The sequence below is a fragment of the Girardinichthys multiradiatus genome, chromosome 7 (assembly GCF_021462225.1).
Source record: "Girardinichthys multiradiatus isolate DD_20200921_A chromosome 7, DD_fGirMul_XY1, whole genome shotgun sequence".
Classification (NCBI taxonomy): domain Eukaryota; kingdom Metazoa; phylum Chordata; class Actinopteri; order Cyprinodontiformes; family Goodeidae; genus Girardinichthys; species Girardinichthys multiradiatus.
Genome location: NC_061800.1, coordinates 21543310 through 21567550, shown reverse-complemented (window position 1 = coordinate 21567550; position 24241 = coordinate 21543310). Strand labels below are relative to the sequence as shown.

General features: G+C 39.4%; 1 protein-coding gene across 3 annotated transcripts in view; it reads right to left on the bottom strand.

Moving 5' to 3' along the window:
• srpx (sushi-repeat containing protein X-linked) overlaps window positions 1-24241 on the bottom strand; it is a 33564-nt gene extending 9323 nt beyond the window's left edge. Inside the window, exons 1-4 of one of the 3 annotated variants that reach the window (XM_047370563.1) lie at window positions 24088-24241; window positions 15189-15245; window positions 11209-11397; window positions 3413-3589 (exon numbers count right to left, since the gene is read on the bottom strand). In XM_047370563.1, coding sequence (XP_047226519.1) covers window positions 3413-3589; window positions 11209-11397; window positions 15189-15245; window positions 24088-24148 — 484 coding nt within the window. In that variant the 5' untranslated portion in view covers window positions 24149-24241. The remainder of the gene's footprint in view (window positions 1-3412; window positions 3590-11208; window positions 11398-15188; window positions 15246-24087) is intronic. The other 2 variants (XM_047370564.1, XM_047370565.1) reach the window with 2 other exon arrangements.

Below are 24241 nucleotides of genomic sequence, written 5' to 3'. Positions count from 1 at the left end.
TTGGGAACTCACGCTTACTCACAGTACAATGACTTGGTGGTGCACAGATGAGTGAGTAAAAGAAGATCTCTTTGTCAAAAATACGTAAAGTGGACTATAAAAATCACACACTTAAAGATGAATGAACAGAAGCATACGCTTTCCTTTTAACTTCCGTCGACTGTAAGGCCAGTCTGCCTCGTACAGTACAGACCAAAAGTTTGGACACACCTTCTCATTCAAAGAGTTTTCTTTATTTTCATGACTATGAATATTGTAGCTTCACACTGAAGGCATCAAAACTATGAATTAACACATGTGGAATTATATACTGAACAAAAAAGTGTGAAACAATTGAAAATATGTCTTATATTCTAGGTTCTTCAAAGTAGCCACCTTTTGCTTTGATTACTGCTCCACACACTCTTGGCATTCTGTTGATGAGCTTCAAGAGGTAGTCACCTGAAATGGTTTTCACTTCACAGGTGTGCCCTGTCAGGTTTAATAAGTGGGATTTCAAGCCTCATAAATGGGGTTGGGACCATCAGTTGTGTTGTGCAGGAGATGGATACAGTACACAGCTGATAGTCCTACTGAATACTGTTAGAATTTGTATTATGGCAAGAAAAAAGCAGCTAAGTAAAGAAAAACGAGTGGCCATCATTACTATAAGAAATGAAGGTCAGTCAGTCCGAACAATTGGGAAAACTTTGAAAGTGTCCCCAAGTGCAGTCGCAAAAACCATCAAGCGTTACAAAGAAACTGGCTCACATGAGGACCGCCCCAGGAAAGGACGACCAAGAGTCACCTCTGCTGCGGACGATAAGTTCATCCGAGTCACCAGCCTCAGAAATCGCAGGTTAACAGCAGCTCAGATTAGAGAACAGGTCAATGCCACACAAGAGTTCTAGCAGCAGACACATCTCTAGAACAACTGTTAAGAGGAGACTGTGTGAATCAGGCCTTCATGGTAAAATAGTTGCTATGAAACCACTGCTGAGGACAGGCAACAAGAAGAAGAGACTTGTTTGGGCTAAAGAACACAAGGAATGGACATTAGACCAGTGGAAATCTGTGCTTTGGTCTGATGAGTCCAAGTTTGAGATCTTTGGTTCCAACAACCGTGTCTTTGTGCGGCGCAGAAGAGGTGAACGGATGGACTCTACATGCCTGGTTCCCACTGTGAAGCATGGAGGAGGAGGTGTGATGGTGTGGGGGTGTTTTGCTGGTGACACTGTTGGGGATTTATTCAAAATTGAAGACATACTGAACCAGCATGGCTACCACAGCATCTTGCAGCGTCATGCTATTCCATCCGGTTTGCGTTTAGTTGGACCATCATTTATTTTTCAACAGAACAATGACCCCAAACACACCTCCAGGCTGTGTAAGGGCTATTTGACCAAGAAGGAGAGTGATGGGGTGCTGCGCCAGATGACCTGGCCTCCACAGTCACCGGACCTGAACCCAATCGAGATGGTTTGGGGTGAGCTGGACCACAGAGTGAAGGCAAAAGGGCCAACAAGTGCTAAGCATCTCTGGGAACTCCTTCAAGACTGTTGGAAAACCATTTCAGGTGACGACCTCTTGAAGCTCATCAACAGAATGCCAAGAGTGTGCAGAGCAGTAATCAAAGCAAAAGGTGGCTACATTGAAGAACCTAGAATATAAGACATATTTTCAGTTGTTTCACACTTTTTTGTTCAGTATATAATTCCACATGTGTTAATTCATAGTTTTGATGCCTTCAGTGTGAAGCTATACTATTCATAGTCATGAAAATAAAGAAAACTCTTTGAATGAGAAGGTGTGTCCAAACTTTTGGTCTGTACTGTATGTTCTGAGTCAGTTGGACTTATGACTGGAAATCTAATGAGATATTTTTAAGCCAAACATAGGCTGATATCACAGTCTCTTACAGCACAACACGAGTGTTCACTGAGAGTACAGTGGATTTTAGGGGAACACAAAAAGCCTTTCACCAACTGGGAAATGATCAAAGAGTCCATGGAAGCTGTGGGAGAAACACCTTTAGATAGAAAAGAAGGACAACAACTGAGGAAAAGGTTAAGCAAATTGCCCTGCTTACCATAAGCACAACAAGAAGAGCAGAATTGTTCTACCAAGATGTACTGACCCACATTGGATTGCACATTTTTGTTTAGTAGACGATTTCATGGGCATATGAATAATTGATAAGTAGTTAAAAAAAAAAATCTCTAGTGTTAATTAAATGTTAAATAAAAATGAAAGAAAATATTTTTGTGTGTTGATTTAAACTGTTTGGACCCCAAAGTGTTTGGGTGATGAGGTAGTGGACCCCCTGCTATTTTAGTTGGGGACCCCTCTAAGCTATGTTATTATACCTCTGGTGGTGTTTAGGGTCGTTGTCTTGTTGGATCAAGTAAATCATGTCCACAGCATGATGCTGCCAACACCATGTTTCTCTTTGTGGATGGTGTGTTGGGGGTGATGTGCGTTGTGGCCCCTACATGCCTTGTTGTAAATTGCATCAGAAGTTTATACAGATTAACGTAGACAATGGCCTTCTTCTCGCCACTCTCCTATAAAGGGCAGATTTCTTGGAAGGTTTGCGGTCGTGACATTTCTGTTTCCTCACACTTCACAGCTTTGTACTACTTTGTGTTGGTCTATCACATAAAGTCCCAGTAAAATACTGGGACTTTAATGTAGCTAGAGAGAGGCCCTACATCACTAGAATAACCACAATAATATGAATGAGAACCTTTTTAATTAAAAGGGCCAAATATAAAAACTCAAACAGTCACTAATGTATTAAATATAAACAACTGTTGATTATTCTGCTATGACAGATACAAATAAGTGTGTTTGTAGCTGGTTAGCACTGTCCCCTCATGCCATGTTGTTTTTCCATGCTCTCTCTGTGTCTGTAAGGGTTTACCTTAATTTTTCCAGGATAATGCCACAACCTGAAAACATCCATGCGAATTTGACTGGGTGAGTGTACATGCTCATTTGTGTCATTTGTCAGAGGGAAAAATGAGACAGACAAGGGAATCCAGGGAAATGTTGGTGGAATCAGAAACATGTCTAGAGGACCTTTTACTGCAACATGAAAGTAAACAAATTATACATAGAAAACAAGGACGATTCTGAGCATTCTTGTAAACACTGAAGTAGCAAACTCAATGTCATATCTCCAACTGCACTTTAAGTACGTGCTGTCTGTAGTGCAGTCTGTGCACGCATCAAAAAACACTGACAGCGGTTGCAACTATTCTTTCATTCATACGCTCATCAAAACACAGCTCCTTCATCTCACACTCCTTTTCAGCTCTGACTCTGTGCAAGAAGGGAAAATACTGCAATTTCGAATTACAAGTCTCTTGTTGGAGAAATCCTTTGGCCACACTTAAAAATGCAAACTAAGGAACAACACACACAGTCTTACCAATGCATGTGGGGCCTACAGCGCTCCACACCTTGTTGTACTGGCAGATTGCTGTCTTCTGGCCCTTCAGGGAATATCCAGGAGAACAGAAGAACTCGCAGCGAGAGTTGAAGTAGGAGCCATCCGAACATTTGTAGCCTCCGTTGGTCGGCATGTCGAGCTTGGGACAGCGGATCTCTGTGAGCAGAAAAGGCTCGAAGTTAATGACAAATATTTGGATGTACAGTCATATGAAAATATTAGGACAGTCTTTGAGACCATGTGTGTTTTTCTAACATACAATCATATTCAAAAAAATGTGTATAACTAAAAAGCCTTTATTTCTGTTCACTATGGTGATTTTTTGTTTACAGCTGATAAAAATACAGCATGATGACTAACAATGACTAAAATTACACATAGCAGTGAAGGAGGCTTGTTTAAACCTGAGACATTTACTTGGTGTGCTCCTGACTGTTGAAGTGAGAGTGAAAACCATGGTGAGATCTAAAGAGCTGTGTGAGACCTTCAGAAAGAAGACTGTAGCAGTTCATAATGGATTTAAAGAGGTATTCAAAGGACTTTTAAATCAGCCTTTTCACTGAATGGAAAATAGTCCTCAAAACAAATACCAACATGCCCAAGTTTGGCTGTCCAAGTAAGTTTACCCAAGATAGCAGACTGCAAGATGATAAAAGAAGCTTCTACATATCCTAAAATGGAATAACAGGTTCTTGCTTCTGATATGAGAGTGCAATTACAATCAGAGAGAGACTGTACAACTTTTATAGGAGATGTGCAAGAAGGAAACCTTTACAGCCCAAGAAACCCATGAAGGTCAGACAAACATTTCTCACAGAAAACAAAACCAAACCCCCAGTATTCCTGAAATAACGTTCCTATGTAACTCACATGAGTTCAAACTTAAATGATTGGGATACCAGAGCGGACATGTTTGGCATTAACAAAATACAGCATTAGAGGAAAAGAACCTCAGACCAACTGAGTGTCGTGGTTTAGGGATGCTTTGCAGCAGCACCTGGCCAGCTCATCATCATAGAATACACCATGAATTATGCCTTGTTTCAGATGGTGCTTGAGGAAAATATGTAGCTATCTTTAAAACAATTGAGGCTGTAACAGAACTGGATCCTGCAACAATGTTTCTGTTCATTCAGTCTAGCATGTACTTAATTTGTTTGAGCATAATAACAGTATTAATGTCCTGTAAGATAAGAAAACTAAGAAAAAAGTTCATATAAAATATTGTCAATACTTTACAAGGCTGGACAAATGGATTGGGAAAACAATGGATTGTGGCTAAATTGACAGATAGATGGATTTTTACATATTTGTCAGATAAAGGTCCATGTCCTCCGATATTTCCTTTATCAAATCCTGCCATGTGTTTAAGCTTTAAAATAAATCAGATATCTGACAGAAATACTCTTACACTCAAGCAAAGACTAAATCCGTGGAAGTAATTAATATGATGGGTTAATGGATGAACTGAATGACCAGCAATTGGCCAGTGGATGGATTACTGGGTGAATTGAAGGATGAAACTTTAAAACAATGGAAGAGGGAACAAAGTCTGGACACTACAACAGATTTTTTAGTAAAAGGACTTATACAAGGGATATATTTAAATTTAATTACATGTTTTTCCAGACTTTTTTAAATCTCGTTGAAACTCAGTATAAATATAGTTTCCAGCTCTGTTAATAAACTTTCTCACATCTTTTAACATCACCTGACTTTATGAACTTCTCTATGCAACCAAGTTTCATTTTATTAATCAGAGGTAGAAAATTATGTGATTTAGGCTGATTACCTCCATCTCTGCACAACAGTATGCTGCAAAAATTAAGAATACAACAAATGGAGGATCAAGTGGAAGTGGAACTTCAGAGGCTGAGGAAAATCTAATTCTAATTTTTTCTTGCAAATGGGACCTTCTTCTAGTATCATCCTAACACAGAGGAGGCTTTATTGTGGGGAAAAAATACAATTTGTTTGCACATCTAGTGAGACACCAAAAATGCTCTCAGAGTATTGTCTTCCAGTATACCAAAGACAAGATCTGCTTTGTTTCTACTTTCTTTATGATGGGTGGCTTTGATAAGGCTGGATATTACAGTTTTAAAGGTTACCATTCGATGGGGATTTTCATTTGTTGTGATGCTGTTGCTAGATTGCCAACTTTGAACAAACATAGTGATTATGTCAGAAAACTTCAGCAAACTTCTTAATAAATATTCCAAATTTGTCAATACAATTGTTACTGCATACGCTAAGAAACTAACAATAACAATGTATAGAATACACATATACAATGAAGGACTTCAGTGTTTATGCAAACAACTACTTATGTTGCACATTATTTTTGTTTTTGAAAGGTTTTGTAATTCAGGATTTTGTTGCCTGACACAGAAAGTTGACACCAATGACCCTGCAGCCTTTGGCACCACAGACCAACCGTCAGCAATCTTCTGCTCTCTGCAAAGAGAGTCTGTCATACCCTTGGAGTACTAAATGATTTTTTTTGCATCTGTTTAGCAGTCGAAATATTGCTGCTAGGAGCAAACAAACTGAAGTTAGAACAGTTTTCTGCACCCTGTAGATACACGTGCATTCTGTGATGATAAAAGTAAGCCACACTCATCAACGCACAGAGTCTAAAATCAATGAACTCTGCAGTGGCACAAACAAACAACCTTATAACAGTTGTTTAATTACAAAAACATGTGGCAAATAAATGAGTAACTATTCTGAGCAACCATTTGGTTTAATATGAATGTTTTATATGTTTATCCACACTTAAAATCCAAACAATCAGTTTTAATACATAACTCGGGGAAGAAAAAAAACCCATGCAACATCTACCCAGAGGTAGAGGCGATCCCACCTGCTGTGTCTGTCTCCACTTTTCACCCTGCTTCATTATCAGTCATCCATTTGCTGCACTGCTTGAGAAACATAAGGCATGACAACAAAAACATGGGAAAAGGTTGGATTGTGAAAGTCTCACACTTAAGATGTGTGAGTTGGCAGGATCTTATTTGCCACAGTAGACTTTAAAAAGCTGGCGCTCACGGATACACAGTGACATTTCTTGTGGGATCATCTAAAATAAAATTGGGTGGGCTGGCCTTCAGACTTAGCCAACTGTGATGAGTTGTTTTATTTCATTTTAGCTATTTTTAAAGTTTGTTACACTGATTTATCCAACATATACAGAGTTATGCTCACCCGCATGTCTTTTTTGAACATGATAATGACCTTTAAATGTAGCAGACAAGGGCTGAACTTCACTGACTCAACTTTTTTACTTTCATAATTATCTATTATTCTATAATTATCAACTACTTCTTCACAACCAAAATACTTTTTTTTCATTATCTAACACAAAAGTATTTTAGTTGTATCACCCCATTGTAATTGTTTACAAAATTACAAAAAAGCAGATTAATAAAACCATCATTTAGATCTCCATAATTAAATACTTTACATGCATTTTATTGCAGTTTTTACAACATGCAGTCAGCGATGACACCACCACAGGCTGCAACCACTAACATCAGACTCAATTGAGTTTGATATCGCCTCATGGCAATATGCATATTGATACAGATACTGGGATGATTCACACTTATTTTTTATGTTTTGTGTGAAACTACTAGAGAAACACCAATCTATCCGCCTGATGTCAGAACTGGCTAATTTTCTGATCTGTGATCAAAATTATACCCCTTGAAAGAATGTACATCACTTTATTTCCCTTTGTGTAATGTGTGTTATAGGAAGTTGAACAATGTTAATTAATGTTAGTTTTAAAAAAAGAACATCAAAAAAAGACAAGTCAGTCCTCAAAGAAAATCAGAAATCAGTGTTGGACTGGATAATCATGACTGGTGAATCTTCAGAAATTGTTGATTTAAATTAAATTTTAGACTTTATTGACTTCACAATGGAGAAATTGTCCTCTGCATTAAACCCATCCCTTAGGGAACAGCAGGCTGCCATTGTGAGGCGCCTGGGGACCATTCAGGGGGTAGAGGACCCAGAGTGGCAGGCTGTGGGATTCAAACCAGGGTACTTGTAGCTTCTCCAGGATGCAAATGCCCTGCTCTCTAACCACTAAGCCACCACACACCCTTTATCAGCAGTGCTAACCCCTTAAATGTTCAGTTATTCTCTCATTTGCAAAAGCTCTTTTTATAAGGTCTTGTTTCTATTTCTAGTCTATTTCTGAGTTTGCTTTCCTTGAACTTTCATTGTTTCCCAGTATCTTTATTACCCTGAGTTTTGTTTGTAGATTACCTTGTCACCTGCAACTCATTCCTCATATACACCTTCTTCGCCTTATCATGTCTCCCAGTAAAAATAGCCCTTGTTAGTCATTCGGTTTGTCAGATCCTCGGCTCAGGCACGCATTCATTTTCCCTGCCAATTTTAGACTTTTACCTTTTTTGTTTAATCTACAGAACTTCCTGTTCCTACAGCAGATTATTCAATTAAATCAAGACACAACCTGTGACCACTGACTGTATATAAATGGAATGTGTCTAGCAGTAAGTTTTTAGTGTTAGGCCAAAATGCCTCGAAGCGCAGAAACACTGACAATTTCTCCAAAACATCTCCAGGAACAATATTCCCCATCTGAAAAGAAATCAGCTCTTAGCAGACCGAAAAGTAATTTTCACACATGAAAACCTTAGATGTGAATTGCAGTGTCTGATTCTGCAAAGAGTGAGTTTTTTTGCTGAAATTGCATTTTTGCTGTATGAAATACAAAGGATGGGGTGCAGCAGAGCGTCAGTCTACAGCGCCCTGGAGGCAAGAACATGATCCAAGTATTACTTATGTGGCGTGATAATTACTGGGTTTAATGTCAAGAATGGTGCATGTGGCCCCTAACAATAAAATTTTTTGTGCTGGCATTGATACCACATGTATTGATGACCTTTAAACCAGGCACAGTTGCAGTAAATGCCTCTAAAACCTTGCAATAATGCTGGTTCCTTATGTTGCTCCTAACCTTTCATACTTTTCCAGAAAACTTATTTTACCAACTGGGCTTTACTGTATTTTAGTAATCCATCTGCTGTCATCTGCTTAACTGACTGGGCCCTGGAGGTAAAAGGTCCAGACCCCCCTTTCCTCAGAGACACTGAGTCCAGTTACCCTGCGGAGGAAGCTCAGTCCAGCTGCTTGTATCCAGGTTGGAAAGTAGACAGACTGAGAGTTTCCTTTTGCCGAAGCTTTCTTCATCATGACACCTGCATTACTGCAGACGAGGCCCTAATACGTCTATCCATCTCCCGGTCCTATCACCAATTTTGACACCAAGATAGTTAAAATCCTCCACTTGAGACAGAGACTGACCCCCTACCTGGAGGTAGGGATTTACTTTTTTGGGGTTAACAGAATCTCTACCTTATGTTTAGATTGTGTTTAAAGGTGGATTTAATTTGCGTTAATTGTAATGTACACAGGAATTCAAAATTAGAGAACCATCCATGAACACATGAATGTTGTAATGTTTACTGTTTGGGTTTTGGTTCTCACTTGTGTTTGTATTTAGATCATTTTAGTGTGTCTCTAAATTGGGTCATTCCTTTGTATTGAGTTTCTGAGTTCTTTCTTGTGTCTTGTGCATTTCTGTTTAGCCTATTATGTTAGTATTCGTTCTTAGCTTGGGTAATAAGATCCCCTGTGTTTCCCTTTAGTTTCTCTTGTGCCCATGCTTCTACCTTCCCTTAGTTCCCTGCATAGATTGACCTCCAACTGCTCTGCATTCTGTTAATTATACTCACCTGGTTTTCATCCTACTCATCACATCTCCACAGTATGTAAGACTCTCAGTCATTTTCCACTGGATTCTACTGCTACAGTCTCTCAGGTTCCTGTGTGTTCCCTTTTTTCAAACTAACCAAAGGAGAGCAACGAACAAACTTGATTTTTGTGGAAAACTCTGATCAAAATTAGTGAACAGCAATGACTGTGGTAGGGAGAAAAATTCTAACAAACTTTTCTGATGGTTACAATAGTCGACATTAGAAAGAAATATAAAGGCCCTTGCTTTATTGACAAATCCATCTGCAGCCGCAGGACTAGGCTCTGCTTCTCTATGCGCACTGACACGGCCTCATTTACTGACATCTTTTGTTGCTTCCTGCCAGATCAGCCGTGTTTGTGCGGGTCGGCTGATGCGGTGTGTACATTCTGAAGCTGTTTGTTTAATCCATCTTGTGTGTAACATCTCCTGCTTGTGCTGAGCTTACCACTCCTCTCCAGGTGATCATAATACAACAGAAGAGGCATGTATTGCGCTGTTCTCAGTGTTAGTAGTTTTGGACTATTCTAACTTGAGCTGTTTGGACGGTAATTACTGGCATGTAGTGCCACCTGTTCCTGCTGGGTCGGAAGGCACTCCTCTTTTGTTCAGATAAAGTAATTCAGCGGGTCTGGTATATATAAGCTGCCTGTCACTTTTCAGATAGTGAAGCTGATGTAGCGATAGCCTCCTGCTTTGTTTCTCTGTTTCCGTTTTTCTGTTTTTAGTTTTTGTTTCTTTATTTTTGGCTCAGCTGCACATAGCGTTGCTTTGCGCATCGCTCTGCCATTTGAGCAGTGACGGTGTTCGACACTTTTATTAGGGCTTAATAATTTCAATGTGTGCATGTGTCTGAGGTGTGGTTAACTTTGTATTTTTATTTGATGAAACACTGTTCTTTTTCTTTGGTATTTCTGATTCCTTTAGATTGTTTTAAGAGATCTTGTGTATGTAAAGTTACTTTAAGGCAACTTTAGGTTTTTGCCCAATTTATTTTCTTTGTGTGTATAACCCTGTTGATTTTATCCTCTTTGTTTCCAGGGTGAGAGCTGAAGGTCAGGGTCTTTCGGGTGATCATTTCTCTTTGATGTGTTGTTGGTGCCAGGTTCACTTCACGATTGAATGCATGTGCGCAAGTGCCAGGGGTGATCCGCTGATTTTTATTTTATTTTTGTTGTTGAATCCGCCTCCTCTTGTTTGACCATTTCTCCCCAGCTGATAAGCCCCAGTCCTGAACACTTCCAATCCTCCTTCCCTCTATGGCTGAATTTGTCAATTTTAAAATACTTTTTAATTGTGGAATCATGTCTCTTGCCTCATCTAAAGTGGAACAAACCTGTGAGCCTTACTGGTGCTTGTTTTTAAGTTCCTTGGGTGAAGTGGGAATGATGCATTTAGGAGGCAAAGCACCAAATAAACAATTTCATATCTTTGTGCTGCCATATGCTTAGTTCAGGGATTGCTGAAAAGGCAGTGGATCGACACAATCAGCTGGGGTTCCTTAGATAGAAAACTTTTTTCCCCCGAGTAGCATAAAAAACTGAACTTGACTGCATTGTATTGTAACTGGGATTGAATAGAAATGTAATGGGATTTCAACTGATCTATATGATAGGATTGAATCAGCTATAGATTTCGGTATATAAATTGAAACTGTTTATCTTGCAAAGTACCTTGACAGAACATTTAGAGTTGAATTAGTGCTATATAAATGAACTGTATAGATTAAAACATTGCCAACTCCAGCTGCAGAAAACATTCCTGAAACCATGACACTTCCTCCAACTTTCACTCACTTCTTTACATACACTGGGTTCAGTTTTTCCCTGGTTTGACCACTAACATGTTTACCACCAGAGCCAAACATTTAATCTGCAAAGGATCTGGAATTTTGTCATTTCTCTGCATGGTGCTCTGAGATTATCTGGGGGCTCTATAAGCAGAAAAATGAAATCTGTGTGCGGATGTTCGTTCTCACCCCGACAAGCATAGTTGGAGGACCAGTGCTTGCTCGCCATACACACCACCTCTGAATTCTGGGATTCATAACCCTTCTTACAGCGGATTTTACACCGTGTCCCCATCACGTTCCTGTAGTGTTCCCCTCTGGGCGTGCGGCAGCTCACGTCACCATGTTTCAGCTTAATGGGTGCACACCATGGGGTTCCTGAGAGAAGAAAAGACCACTGAGTTTTCACTGGGAGCATCAATGCAGGTACATGATTTGGCCTTTTAGCTAGACAAGCTCAATAGGAAGCACTTACCTGGAGCCTATAAAAGCTTAGACTTTCATTACCAGAGGAAAAAAAGAAAAAGGAAGCCCACCCATCAGCGTGAGTGGAGGCAGATACAGTGGATTTCTCATTACCTTCTCTGTGACTTCCCATCATCCAAAAGTGTCTCAGGAGAGAGGATGAGAAGATAGCTTCACCCGAGGAATAGATTTAATGATGTGTGGAGAGCACTTATGTATTTGTGGCTGTTAAAACATAACTGGAAAAGTTTCAGTTTGTTAAAATTGGGCCTCTTTGTTAACCCTACGACTGAATTTCAGGTACTAATGCCCTATCTCCAGTGATCCCATTTGGACAACCCAAGTTGTCTAGCATTTTCAAGAATTCATATTATGTTTTTCGTTGCTCTCAGCAATTTTATATTTATTGTTGTGACATAAAACTTGGTCTTTTTATCTCAGTGGTGAGGGATCATACTTCCACAAACACCAAACTAGTCTCTTACTTCACATTTGATTACATTTATTCAACCACTAGCCAATCTCTGCAAAGCTGTGTAAAAGTTTGTTGTGTGTTGCCAAGTTCTGAGGGGCCACGACTTTTTCATTTCAATACAGGGAATTCAAAATCTGCAGTTTATTTCCTGCTGGCTCAGGGCAAACACACATATCTGCTCAGTTGGAGAGGAGAGAGGACACACAAGCTTAGGCTTGAGGCCATTTGGACTGAAAATGAAGAATCAGCCTCCCTTACTAGATTGCACTGTGGATACATGTGTTGGCAGTTTCTACAGCCACTGAGTAAAAGAAAATACTATATTTAAAGTTTTACATGAGTGGAGTTTTATTTGGCCTGAATGATAATGACCTCAGGTCAAAAGTATGAAGCTACTTTAATGAATTGATGGTGGTGTACAAAGCTGGCAGAACAAAGATGGGTTGAAATGTTTATTTCAAAATCGAATTTACCCTTTAAATCCCGTTTATGACTTATTTAACTGTTTTGTGGTTTTCCCAACGTACTGTAATGTTCAGTAATTAATGTAATGTATTAACATGTTTTATTCGGACAGCTGTGACAAAGCTTATTACCATATATCACATTTTTACTTTCAAGGCAACAAACTTTGCTGAAATCTTTTGTGGTCTTTGATGACATGCCCCGGGCCTTCTGTAGGTCTTTCATAATTTTCTTTTAAGCAGTAAGTTATTTTCAGAAAGGTCCATGTATTGAACATATTTGTAAAGAATGGGCTCCCCATTTTTTTAGGGTTTGTCAAACTACTTAACACAGTAATTATGGTAAAAGTATTTGCTCCCTTAAATTAGCATTTTGACCAAACAAATTTAACATCAGATAAAGATAAACTGTAATCAAGTGTTTGAGATAACTGACATCACTGTGGATGAATTTTGGCCCACTCCTTCTGCAGAATAGTTTTGACTTAGATTGGAGGGTTTTCAAGCACAAACAGCCTATTTAAGGTCATGCCACAGCATGTTAAATCAATTTAAGTTCAGACTTTGAATAGGCCACCCTAAAACCATCATTTGGATTTTTTATATTAAGCAGTGTACTTGATAACTTGATTTTGATCATTGTCCTGCTGTATTAACCAATATATAGTCTTTTGGATCATCAAGATGTTTTAAGGAAATGTAAGACGGGCCTTTATGTTCTTTTTCATCACCAGTGGTTTGCCAACTGTGCCCAGTCTTGTCCTTATTGTTAAACTATGAACACTTCTTCAAATGAGATGGGTGAGGCCTGTGCTATAGATATTGTTTTGGAAGAGTCTTTGATGCACTCTTGAAGCAATTTTGTAACCCAACAACGTCTGGGAAGATTCACCACTGTTCCATGTTTTCTCCATTTGAGAAAGATGGCGCTCACTGGAGTTCCAAAGCCTTGAAAAGTGCTTTATAACCCTTTCTAGACTGATGGATGTCAATGATTTTGTTTCTGTTTTGAAATGTCTTTAGATTAGGACATGATGTGTTGCTCTTGGGAACTTTTTGCCAGGTTCTGTGTGATTTTCTGATTCTGCAGGTCTGACAGTGATAAGACCTGGGTGTAACTAGCTGGTGAAACTGAACCAACAAATGTTAATTAATGATTTACCAAAGAAGGGCAATTATACAGGAGTTGGACAATGAAACTGAAACACCTGGTTTTAGACCATAATAATTTATTAGTATGGTGTAGGGCCTCCTTTTGCGGCCAATACAGCGTCAATTTGTCTTGGGAATGACATATACAAGTCCTGCACAGTGGTCAGAGGGATGTTAAGCCATTCTTCTTGCAGGATAGTGGCCAGGTCACTACGTGATACTGGTGGAGGAAAACGTTTCCTGACTCGCTCCTACAAAACACCCCAAAGTGGCTCAATAATATTTAGATCTGGTGACTGTGCAGGCCATGGGAGATGTTCAACTTCACTTTCATGTTCATCAAACCAATCTTTCACCAGTCTTGCTGTGTGTATTGGTGCATTGTCATCCTGATACACGGCACCGCCTTCAGGATACAATGTTTGAACCATTGGATGCACATGGTCCTCAAGAATGGTTCGGTAGTCCTTGGCAGTGACGCGCCCATCTAGTACAAGTATTGGGCCAAGGGAATGATATGGCAGCCCAAACCATCACTGATCCACCTCCATGCTTCACTCTGGGCATGCAACAGTCTTGGTGGTACGCTTCTTTGGGGCTTCTCCACACCGTAACTCTCCTGGATGTGGGGAAAACAGTAAAGGTGGACTCATCAGAGAACAATACATGTTTCACATTGTCCACAGTCCAAGATTTGTGCTCCTTGCACCATTGAAACCGACGTTTGGCATTGGCATGAGTGACCAAAGGTTTGTCTATAGCAGCCCGGCCGTGTATATTGACCCTGTGGATCTCCCGACGGACAGTTCTGGTAGAAACAGGAGAGTTGAGGTGCACATTTAATTCTGCCGTGATTTGGGCAGCCGTGGTTTTATGTTTTTTGGATACAATCCGGGTTAGCACCCGAACATCCCTTTCAGACAGCTTCCTCTTGCGTCCACAGTTAATCCTGTTGGATGTGGTTCGTCCTTCTTGGTGGTATGCTGACATTACCCTGGATACCGTGGCTCTTGATACATCACAAAGACTTGCTGTCTTGGTCACAAATGCGCCAGCAAGACGTGCACCAATAATTTGTCCTCTTGTAAACTCTGGTATGTCACCCATAATGTTGTGTGCATTTCAATATTTTGAGCAAAACTGTGCTCTTACCCTGCTAATTGAACCTTCACACTCTGCTCTTACTGGTGCAATGTGCAATCAATGAAGACTGGCTACCAGGCTGGTCCAATTTAGCCATGAAACCTCCCACACTAAAATGACAGGTGTTTCAGTTTCATTGTCCAACCCCTTTACCTTCCCATAGTGCCAGGCTGGTTTAAATAACCCTTTTCCCCTATTCAAAATGTTTTTAACTTAGGTTGTCTTTGTCTAATATAAACTATTTTTGTTGATCCTGTTTAAGTTTATGACTTTTTGTGTGTTAGAATCTCTTTTTAATTAGCTTTCACCAAAGTCATTTTTAAACTACAAAAATAACTTGGTTAGGTACACTTTCAAGAGCTAAATATTGTCTAAAATTAAACTAATAGTTTACTTGATCTCTGAGGATAGAGATGCATTTGTGGATGTACCCATGTTTGTTGCAGCAGTGGCAAACCAAAAATAGTCACCTTTATATCTATGAGAATACCAGTCCTCGTCGTCCCCGTAAGCATACTGGCCTGACCCTGAAAGTGAAAGAAAATAAGAACAAACTTCTAGGAAAAAGGGAACAAAAGATTACTTGTTGAGCAATCTTCTAAAGCTTTTCCCTAGACTGAGCAAGGTCATTTTTGCTGCTGCAAAGCAGCAAACAAAACAAGCATGGAAATCTTGCTCAAATGTCTATATTAATCAGACTACAGGGGGGGCTGATCTGGACCTTTTGGACAGAACACATGCACAAAGATTACATTTCCAAAAGGTCCAGTTTCTTCTAATGAATCAATAAATGTTTAAGTGCAAACATTCCTTTTGAAGCCCCTTTGCTACTGCTGATGCAAATAGAAAAGGTTCTACTATTACAGAACTTCAGTTGAAACCAGATGTTTACAGATGCTGCATTAAAGACACAAGGCCTTTTCTTTTTCTCACTACTAAATCAGAGTAAATGTTATTTGCTTTAATTCAGTTAGAATTAGCAAACTGATTTCTATTTTGTAAATGCCAGCATAATAAGACATATATATTGAATTACTTACCTCAAATTTAAAAGTTTACATATGGCTTCAGACTATTTGGAAAAGCCCAGTAGATGATGATGATATAATGGTTTTATAAGTTACTTACAGGTTAATTCACAACATTTGACTGAATAGAGGCATTCCTGTGGATGTAGTTTAACACAAAAACATACAGTTGTCTTCAGTGACATCTTGGAAAAAGCAAAAGCCAATCAGGACTTCCACAAGTTTGGTTCATCTTTGGATACTATTTCAAGATGTCTGACGGTGCCACATTCATCTCTTCAATCAAATAATGCTAAGGTATAAACACCATACATGTCCAGCACATACGCCGATCAGGAAAGAGACCCCTTCTGTGGCCCTGAGGGGATCATCTATTGGTGCAAGATGTGTGTATCATCCCCAAAACAAAAGCAAAAGACCTTGGGAAGATGCTAGCTGAAGCTGGTAGGAGAAACAAGTCCTCTACCAACATGAGAAGATCAAATACTAACTTGACTAAGACCATTCTAATGACAAGGTCTTACTTGGCTCTCAAGTGATAGAAAAGCAAACCAGTTCTTGCACAGAACCAGCTAAGAACTGGTTCTAGCACCAGCCCTTGTTAAGAGCTGGAATCTCATAGGTGGAAAAGCCCTAGAAGTGAATGCTTCCACAGAAATGGTTCTTCTATATTGACAATGACATGGTCAGTTTTTTGGAGTCATCACAAAGTCCTGATCTTAGTCCTGTGGGATAATAATAAATTAGGTAAAAAGATCTGTGCAAGCAAGATAGCCTACAAACAGGACACAGCTGGAAATGGATTCTAACTTCTGAAGTTATAGAAGGTTACAAAATACATTTAAAATGATTTGTTTTCATTATTCTGGCATTTAGAAAATAGAAAGACGTCTTTTAATCCTAACTGACCTAAAACAGAAGACATTTTTGTCCGATTTAATCTCAGACAGAAATACAAAAAAGGTTGTGTCACTTTAGTATGTAAATACTTACATATAAAGTGTTTATACATTTCTGATTTCAACTGTATACCCACCATAGACCATTCTGAGTCAACTTTAACTGTGAACACAATCATTGAATGAGAGCCACTAACAAACGAGAAGAAATGTCTGCTGGCTCCAAGACTGCTGGAGGACACAGTTGAGTGGCGGTGGTGAAAGATAAGTGTGAGAGGAATTGTGATGAGCGAGGAAGACTGCTGTCAGAAACAGGGGTTGGGGGCAGATGGGGATGGAGGGGGCCTTAGGCAACACAAATAAGAAGAAATTGGTACAGAAGGAGTTAAAAGTGAGGAAAGGTGAACTTTGGGGTGAATTTGGCATCCTGTGAGTGAGCTAATCTGCTTTCCTCTACCGCATTTCTTATCATGGCTTTTCTGTAAGTTTAACTAAAACCTGTCTGGAAAGAAATGGGGCAGGTCTTCTCACTCACACTTAAACACACACACTCTCCCAATGGTTTGAGGTTTCGTCAGTCAGAATCCCTCGGCATGAACTGCACAGTAAAAACCCACCTACTAAGTCAGGCTTAGCCATCTAATGGGAAAACTATTGCAAAGTCTCTGCTTCTTAATGGTGGCGAGGAAGGGAGGTATAAAAATCCAGTAATAGGAGTGCCTCTGTGTGTGTTCACAGTTTAAATGAAAACTACTTACAGATGAAGGAGTCAGAAAAATTAATGGCTCTCCAAGGCTTTTCAGGCGAACAGGATCTAAAAAAAACATCAGTCTAGATGTTTTTCTCCCAACTCTCTTCTCTATTTTGCATCATTATATTTTCTGTCAGCTTTAGCATCGCAGTCTCAAAAAATATATACGTGGTGTCTGTCAAGGACAGATATATTGTGAATTCATTACACTGGAAATATGATATCAAACCAAATATTTCATCTGAACAGTTATTTACAATAGCAATATTTCTGTTTCTGATATGTGATGATTAGATATACAGGTCCTTCTCAAAAAATTAGCATATTGTGATAAAGTTCATTATTTTCCATAATGTCATGATGAAAATTTAACATTCATATATTTTAGATTCATTGCACACTAACTGAAATATTTCAGGTCTTTTATTGTCTTAATACGGATGATTTTGGCATACAGCTCATGGAAACCCAAAATTCTTATCTCACAAAATTATCATATCATTAAAAGGGTCTCTAAACGAGCTATGAACCTAATCATCTGAATCAACGAGTTAACTCTAAACACCTGCAAAAGATTCCTGAGGCCTTTAAAACTCCCAGCCTGGTTCATCACTCAAAACCCCAATCATGGGTAAGACTGCCAACCTGACTGCTGTCCAGAAGGCCACTATTGACACCCTCAAGCAAGAGGGTAAGACACAGAAAGAAATTTCTGAACGAATAGGCTGTTCCCAGAGTGCTGTATCAAGGCACCTCAGTGGGAAGTCTGTGGGAAGGAAAAAGTGTGACAGAAAACGCTGCACAACAATAAGAGGTGACCGGACCCTGAGGAAGATTGTGGAGAAGGGCCAATTCCAGACCTTGGGGGACCTGCGGAACCAGTGGACTGAGTCTGGAGTAGAAACATCCAGAGCCACTGTGCACAGGCGTGTGCAGGAAATGGACTACAGGTGCCGCATTCCCCAGGTCAAGCCACTTTTGAACCAGAAACAGCGGCAGAAGCGCCTGACCTGGGCTACAGAGAAGCAGCACTGGACTGTTGCTCAGTGGTCCAAAGTACTTTTTTCGGATGAAAGCAAATTCTGCATGTCATTCGGAAATCAAGGTGCCAGAGTCTGGAGGAAGACTGGGGAGAAGGAAATGCCAAAATGCCAGAAGTCCAGTGTCAAGTACCCACAGTCAGTGATGGTCTGGGGTGCCGTGTCAGCTGCTGGTGTTGGTCCACTGTGTTTTATCAAGGGCAGGGTCAATGCAGCTAGCTATCAGGAGATTTTGGAGCACTTCATGCTTCCATCTGCTGAAAAGCTTTATGGAGATGAAGATTTCATTTTTCAGCACGACCTGGTACCTGCTCACAGTGCCAAAACCACTGGTAAATGGTTTACTGACCATGGTATCACTGTGCTCAATTGGCCTGCCAACTCTCCTGACCTGAACCCCATAGAGAATCTGTGGGATATTGTGAAGAGAACGTTGAGAGACTCAAGACCCAACACTCTGGATGAGCTAAAGGCCGCTATCGAAGCATCCTGGGCCTCCATAAGACCTCAGCAGTGCCACAGGCTGATTGCCTCCATGCCATGCCGCATTGAAGCAGTCATTTCTGCCAAAGGATTCCCGACCAAGTATTGAGTGCATAACTGTACATGATTATTTGAAGGTTGACGTTTTTTGTATTAAAAACACTTTTCTTTTATTGGTCGGATGAAATATGCTAATTTTGTGAGATAGGAATTTTGGGTTTTCATGAGCTGTATGCCAAAATCATCCGTATTAAGACAATAAAAGACCTGAAATATTTCAGTTAGTGTGCAATGAATCTAAAATATATGAATGTTAAATTTTCATCATGACATTATGGAAAATAATGAACTTTATCACAATATGCTAATTTTTTGAGAAGGACCTGTATTAGTCTGTAATCTGCACCATTATCACTTATCGCTGAAATGTACAAAGAAAAGCCTGATAAATTAATCTTTTATTGAACTTATATGTATATATATTAGAACAGAAAAAATATTTTTGGGCACTTTCTTCACAGTATGAAGAAATATTCCTATTATGCAACAAAGCAAACAAAGAATAAAAGCTGCAGTGCAATAACATTCAGTGCTGTAGCTTTAATATACAAGGAGCTGATTTATTTTGGCTTGGAGCTCTCTTTTTCCCTCTTTCGTTTTTAAAACCAACAAACAGCCCTGGGGGGGAAGAAGACCTACATGGATGTTAACACAGTGTCTGATTCCTGGGTTTTCCTATACACACTCCAAAAGTCCATTCTACAAACTGCTATTTGCACTCTCGCCAATAGGTGGTATGGGGTTGAACTTAGCTGAAACTGCTGACAGCAGCAAAAAAAAGATAGATTAAATAGACTAAATCTAGCATATGCTGGTTGATGCTACTTTCATGTCTGCTGGATAATGGTGACGCTTTATACTTGCATGCTTCTTTTAAATGTTTTCATTCACTTGAGAGTGTTTATCATGGAGCTTTAAGATTTATAACAGGTTTAAAGGGTTCACACATCTGAACATTGTACACGCGGTTTGGTTGGACAGGCTTGGCTCATATTCTCTTCTAAATCTTAATCTTAATCTTCTTGGTGAAATAAAGATTAAAAAAAGAAAACAAAATCCTCCTGGAATGACCACAGTTAGAATCACTGAGCCTAATTTTCCAACTAGCGTCTCTCTCTGGGCTTTTAATAAGAGCTGTCAGACTGTGGAGGACGTTTGTGAAATGCTGAAGCATAACTTCAGGCTACCACAGCAGAGAGAGCGCAAAATATAACAGAGCAATTTCTTTATTACCTAATTTAATGCAGCACTATCACAGCCTTAAATAAAAAATCTTTTTTCTTGCCCTGATGATTTGGCAACCTGCTCACTATAGTGTAAGAATACAGTTTTGTTTTAACAAACCACAAAGACATGTCATGTTTCACTGAAAGAACATAGACAAGTAGTACAGTAATTACTCCTCTTGAATGTGCATAATTGTAAAGTGAAAGGGAAATAATACATGGTTTTCAAAACTTAAAATAAGGGCCTACATTTCTGTATAGTCCCTGCTGAGTCAACATAGCTGCAACCCATTTGGGGTTTGTCTCTACCAGTTTTGCTCATATGAAGACTGAAATTATTGCTCATTCTTCTTTGCAAAATATCTCAAGCTCAGTCAGAATCTACAGACAGTCCCTGAAAATTGTTTTCATGTTTTGTCTCAGATTCTGTATTTTGATTTCTAAGACATGAGCACGGTTTGATTATAAACCATTGTAGCTCTGGCTGTATGGTAAGAGTTGTCTCACTGGAAAGAAAAACCTCCGGGTCAGCCTCAAGATCCCTGCTGAAGACTAGCATTCCCACAGTATGATACTGCCACCACATCTCACCATGGGGATGGTGTTTTCAGGATGATGTTGGGCTGCACAATATTTTGCACGCTTATTGCCATCTCTAAATTGTTGTACACAATATTGATATCACAAGAACTACTTGGAATTCAGGAAATATTATCTGTTTATATAAGCGCCATCTCACATACTTTCTGTGGTCGGTGATTGCAATATATCCTAAAAGGCTTGTGGCAAACTGCAAAAGGAAATTCTTCTGACTTTTTCTATAATTCTTCTTGCCACTTTTCCATAAAAGCCAGATTTCTGGCGTGCAAAACTAAAAGATGTCCCATCAAGAGATTCTTCCACCTGAGCTGTGAATTTCTGCAGCTCCTCCAGACTTAGCATGGGCCTTTTGGCTGCTTCTCTGATCAATAGTATTTTTACCCAGCATGTCAGTTTAGGAGGAGAGGCGTCTCTTGGTAGGTTTGCTGCTGAGCCATATTTTTTCGTTTTCAGATTATGGATTGAATCTTGGGACTTTGTTTTATAACATTCATTCATTCATTTTCTACCGCTTATTCCATAGTGGGTCACGGGAGAGCTGGTGCCTATCTCCAGCAGTCTATGGGCGAGAGGCAGGGTACACCCTGGACAGGTCGCCAGTCCATCGCAGGGCAATTGTTTTATAACATAACACTTTAAACTTCTCTACAACCTTCTCACTGACCTGTCTGCTATGTTCCTTGGTCTTCAAGATGCTTTTTGTTTATTAATGTTTTCTAACAAATTTCTCAGTCCTTTTCAGAATAGCTGGATATATACAGATGTTAAATTACACACCAGTGGACTCTATTTACTAGTTAGGAGACCCCTGAATTGCATTTAATTTGGTTGCACTCAATTCTGTTTTGGGGTATCAAAGTAAAGACACTGTTTATTTTGTTATTGTTAGGAATTTACCTGCTAAACAATAAGCAAAACACAAAACATTTTAACGAATGATTCTTTTTATGAAAAAGAGACACAATGTAATGAAAGTCATACAGTGTCCTAATTTTCTGGGTTGGTTTTCTGCTTTCCTCCTAGAAAATATTTTTATTATTTTCTCAAAAACAAGAAAATGATTCACCCTTTCTTCAAAAACTCAAGCTTCATTTAACCAGCTGTAATGAATGGATGCTCCTTTGACCTCAGTGGATTTTTGCGGTTGTAGATATTACATTAAAATAAAAGCAAAAAACGTGGTTAATAAAAGATGAATATTTGTGTTGTATCTAACATTTTTCATTGTAAGATGTTCATTTGTCTGCCTCACATCAACGAAAATTTCAACCTGAATTAAAATAGAATCTGCTTCAACCACCTGTGTGGGAAGTCCAAATTTTTACCACTCTTCAACTGTGGTCAGGGGCCACACAAAATCATCCCAAGGGCCACAGTTTGAATAGCCCTGGTTTAAGGGATCAGCCTTTTGTTTCTTTGTTTTAAGAGAAATTAAGCTGCCATTGTGAAAAACATACAAACCTTGTTTTTCACAGAATACTTTGAAGAACTTTGGAGAACTGAAAAGTTATTTTGACAAACTCTAGAAAACGTTTTGAGACTGCATTTGTGTCAGCTGCAGAGGATCAATAGGCAAACACTGTGTTTTTATGTAGGAAAGAAGTGACTTTTTCCTTGTTTAGCCTTAAAACCTTTTTTAACGATAATTTAAAAATGCTTCATAAATGATGGGACAATTATTAATTTTTCATTATTCATGAATGTTAACGTTTGAAACCTGGTGACATTTCAAACTCATGCAGAGCAAGAAGGTTTGCCTTTTTACCATCTCTCAAACAGGATTTTTAAGTTGCTGTTTTGTTAGCCATCCTTTTACCATTTCCCACTGCTAATTTCACACCCAGAAGTCATTTTGTACTCATGCATTTAGCCAATGCATGTCATTTGATGTATGGCAATAAATAATTTAATTGCTCAAATAACATAATGTAATCTATATATTAGAGCTGCTTAATGTATCAAATCATTGTCATCTGACCCTGCTCACAATACACAAACTTGACGTATATTTTTAATAGCTGAGATGCTAAAGCTCACAAAGAAAGGTGGGGATGTCGGGATGAAGGTAAAAAAAGAAAAGTCAGGAAAATATAGATTAACCGTGATAGATATCTTCTATGTTCAGCATCAACCATGTATCCTTTCCCTTCCACTTCACAACTGGACACTGCTTTCTGTGAGTCTTCCACAGAAAATCCTAATAAAATACATGAAAGTTTGTAGTAGTTTAAAGATAAAATATGAAAACGTTGCCAGTGCAGAAGAGCAGAAGCATTTGGTGTAAAAACGTTAACAATACAACATCTCAGTGTACTCAGACACCCACACGCTACTACTGCAAGGCATAATATACCACCAGAGCTAACACAACTGCCCTCTGTAAAAAAAAAAAAAAAAAAACCCTCATGAATCCAAACACACACAGACGCAGGTATACACAAGTACAGACTGGTGTCCCGTCAGCCTGATGAGCAGTTTATAAGTCTGTCGTGTATGTTCATGTCGCAGCCTGCATGATCACACAGCAGCGGGGAGCTGCTTTCAACCATCTACAACCTCATAACCACTACTACTGCTCACATCCACACACACTGAACTCCTTTCATACACACATGAGCTTTGAAGTGACTTCATCTGCTCACAGCAGCAGGCTACAGACTCTCATGTGTCTACCTGGAAAGCTTACATGGTTTCTTTGATGCATAAAACCTATTTTTGTGTTTAAAGGGTAAAATAATAAAAAGATAATCCGGCATAATAAAGAGAGGCAGAAAAGGCTAATTAACAGAACTGCAAACCATCTAATTACTGCTGCAGAGAGTTATTCAGACTAATGAGGCTTTCCAAGAGAAAAATAGTCATTCTATAAAATGTTCAAGGAGATATAAGTGGAAATATTCATTATTTTAATTAAATTATCTTTCTTTCTGCCTCTTAGTAGATAAAAGAAAGGCAGCTGCAGTGGAGCTTTCAGTGGAGGAACAGACCTGAGACTCTTTGCAAAAAATATCTCCCAGATGCACACAGCACTCCCCCCCCCAGCGCTTTTCCACCCCCAGCTTCCACGTAAACACAGCCGCAGTTCACCAAACTCACAGACCCCCGATCACACTGCAACAAAAAGTCCTCCACAAAGTGTCCAACTCAAGGCCAAAATCCCCGGTGCTTAATATTTTCCCCTCCAGGCAAAGTGGAGATAAGCTGCTGGGTCATTTCTGGAACCCTTTCCTCTCTCAGCAGGGTTAAATGAATGTTGAATGATAGGTTTCAATCAGTTTTTACCTTCATATCTGGAGCAGAGACAAAGCTGGACAAACAAGAGCACCAGTGGCCACAGCTCCATGTCAGGACGGATGATTTCCAACGTGTAGGCAGGAGGAGGACAGCTTGCAAGGAAAACTCTCCACGCATTCCTGTTTTTTCCAAAGAGCCCGCC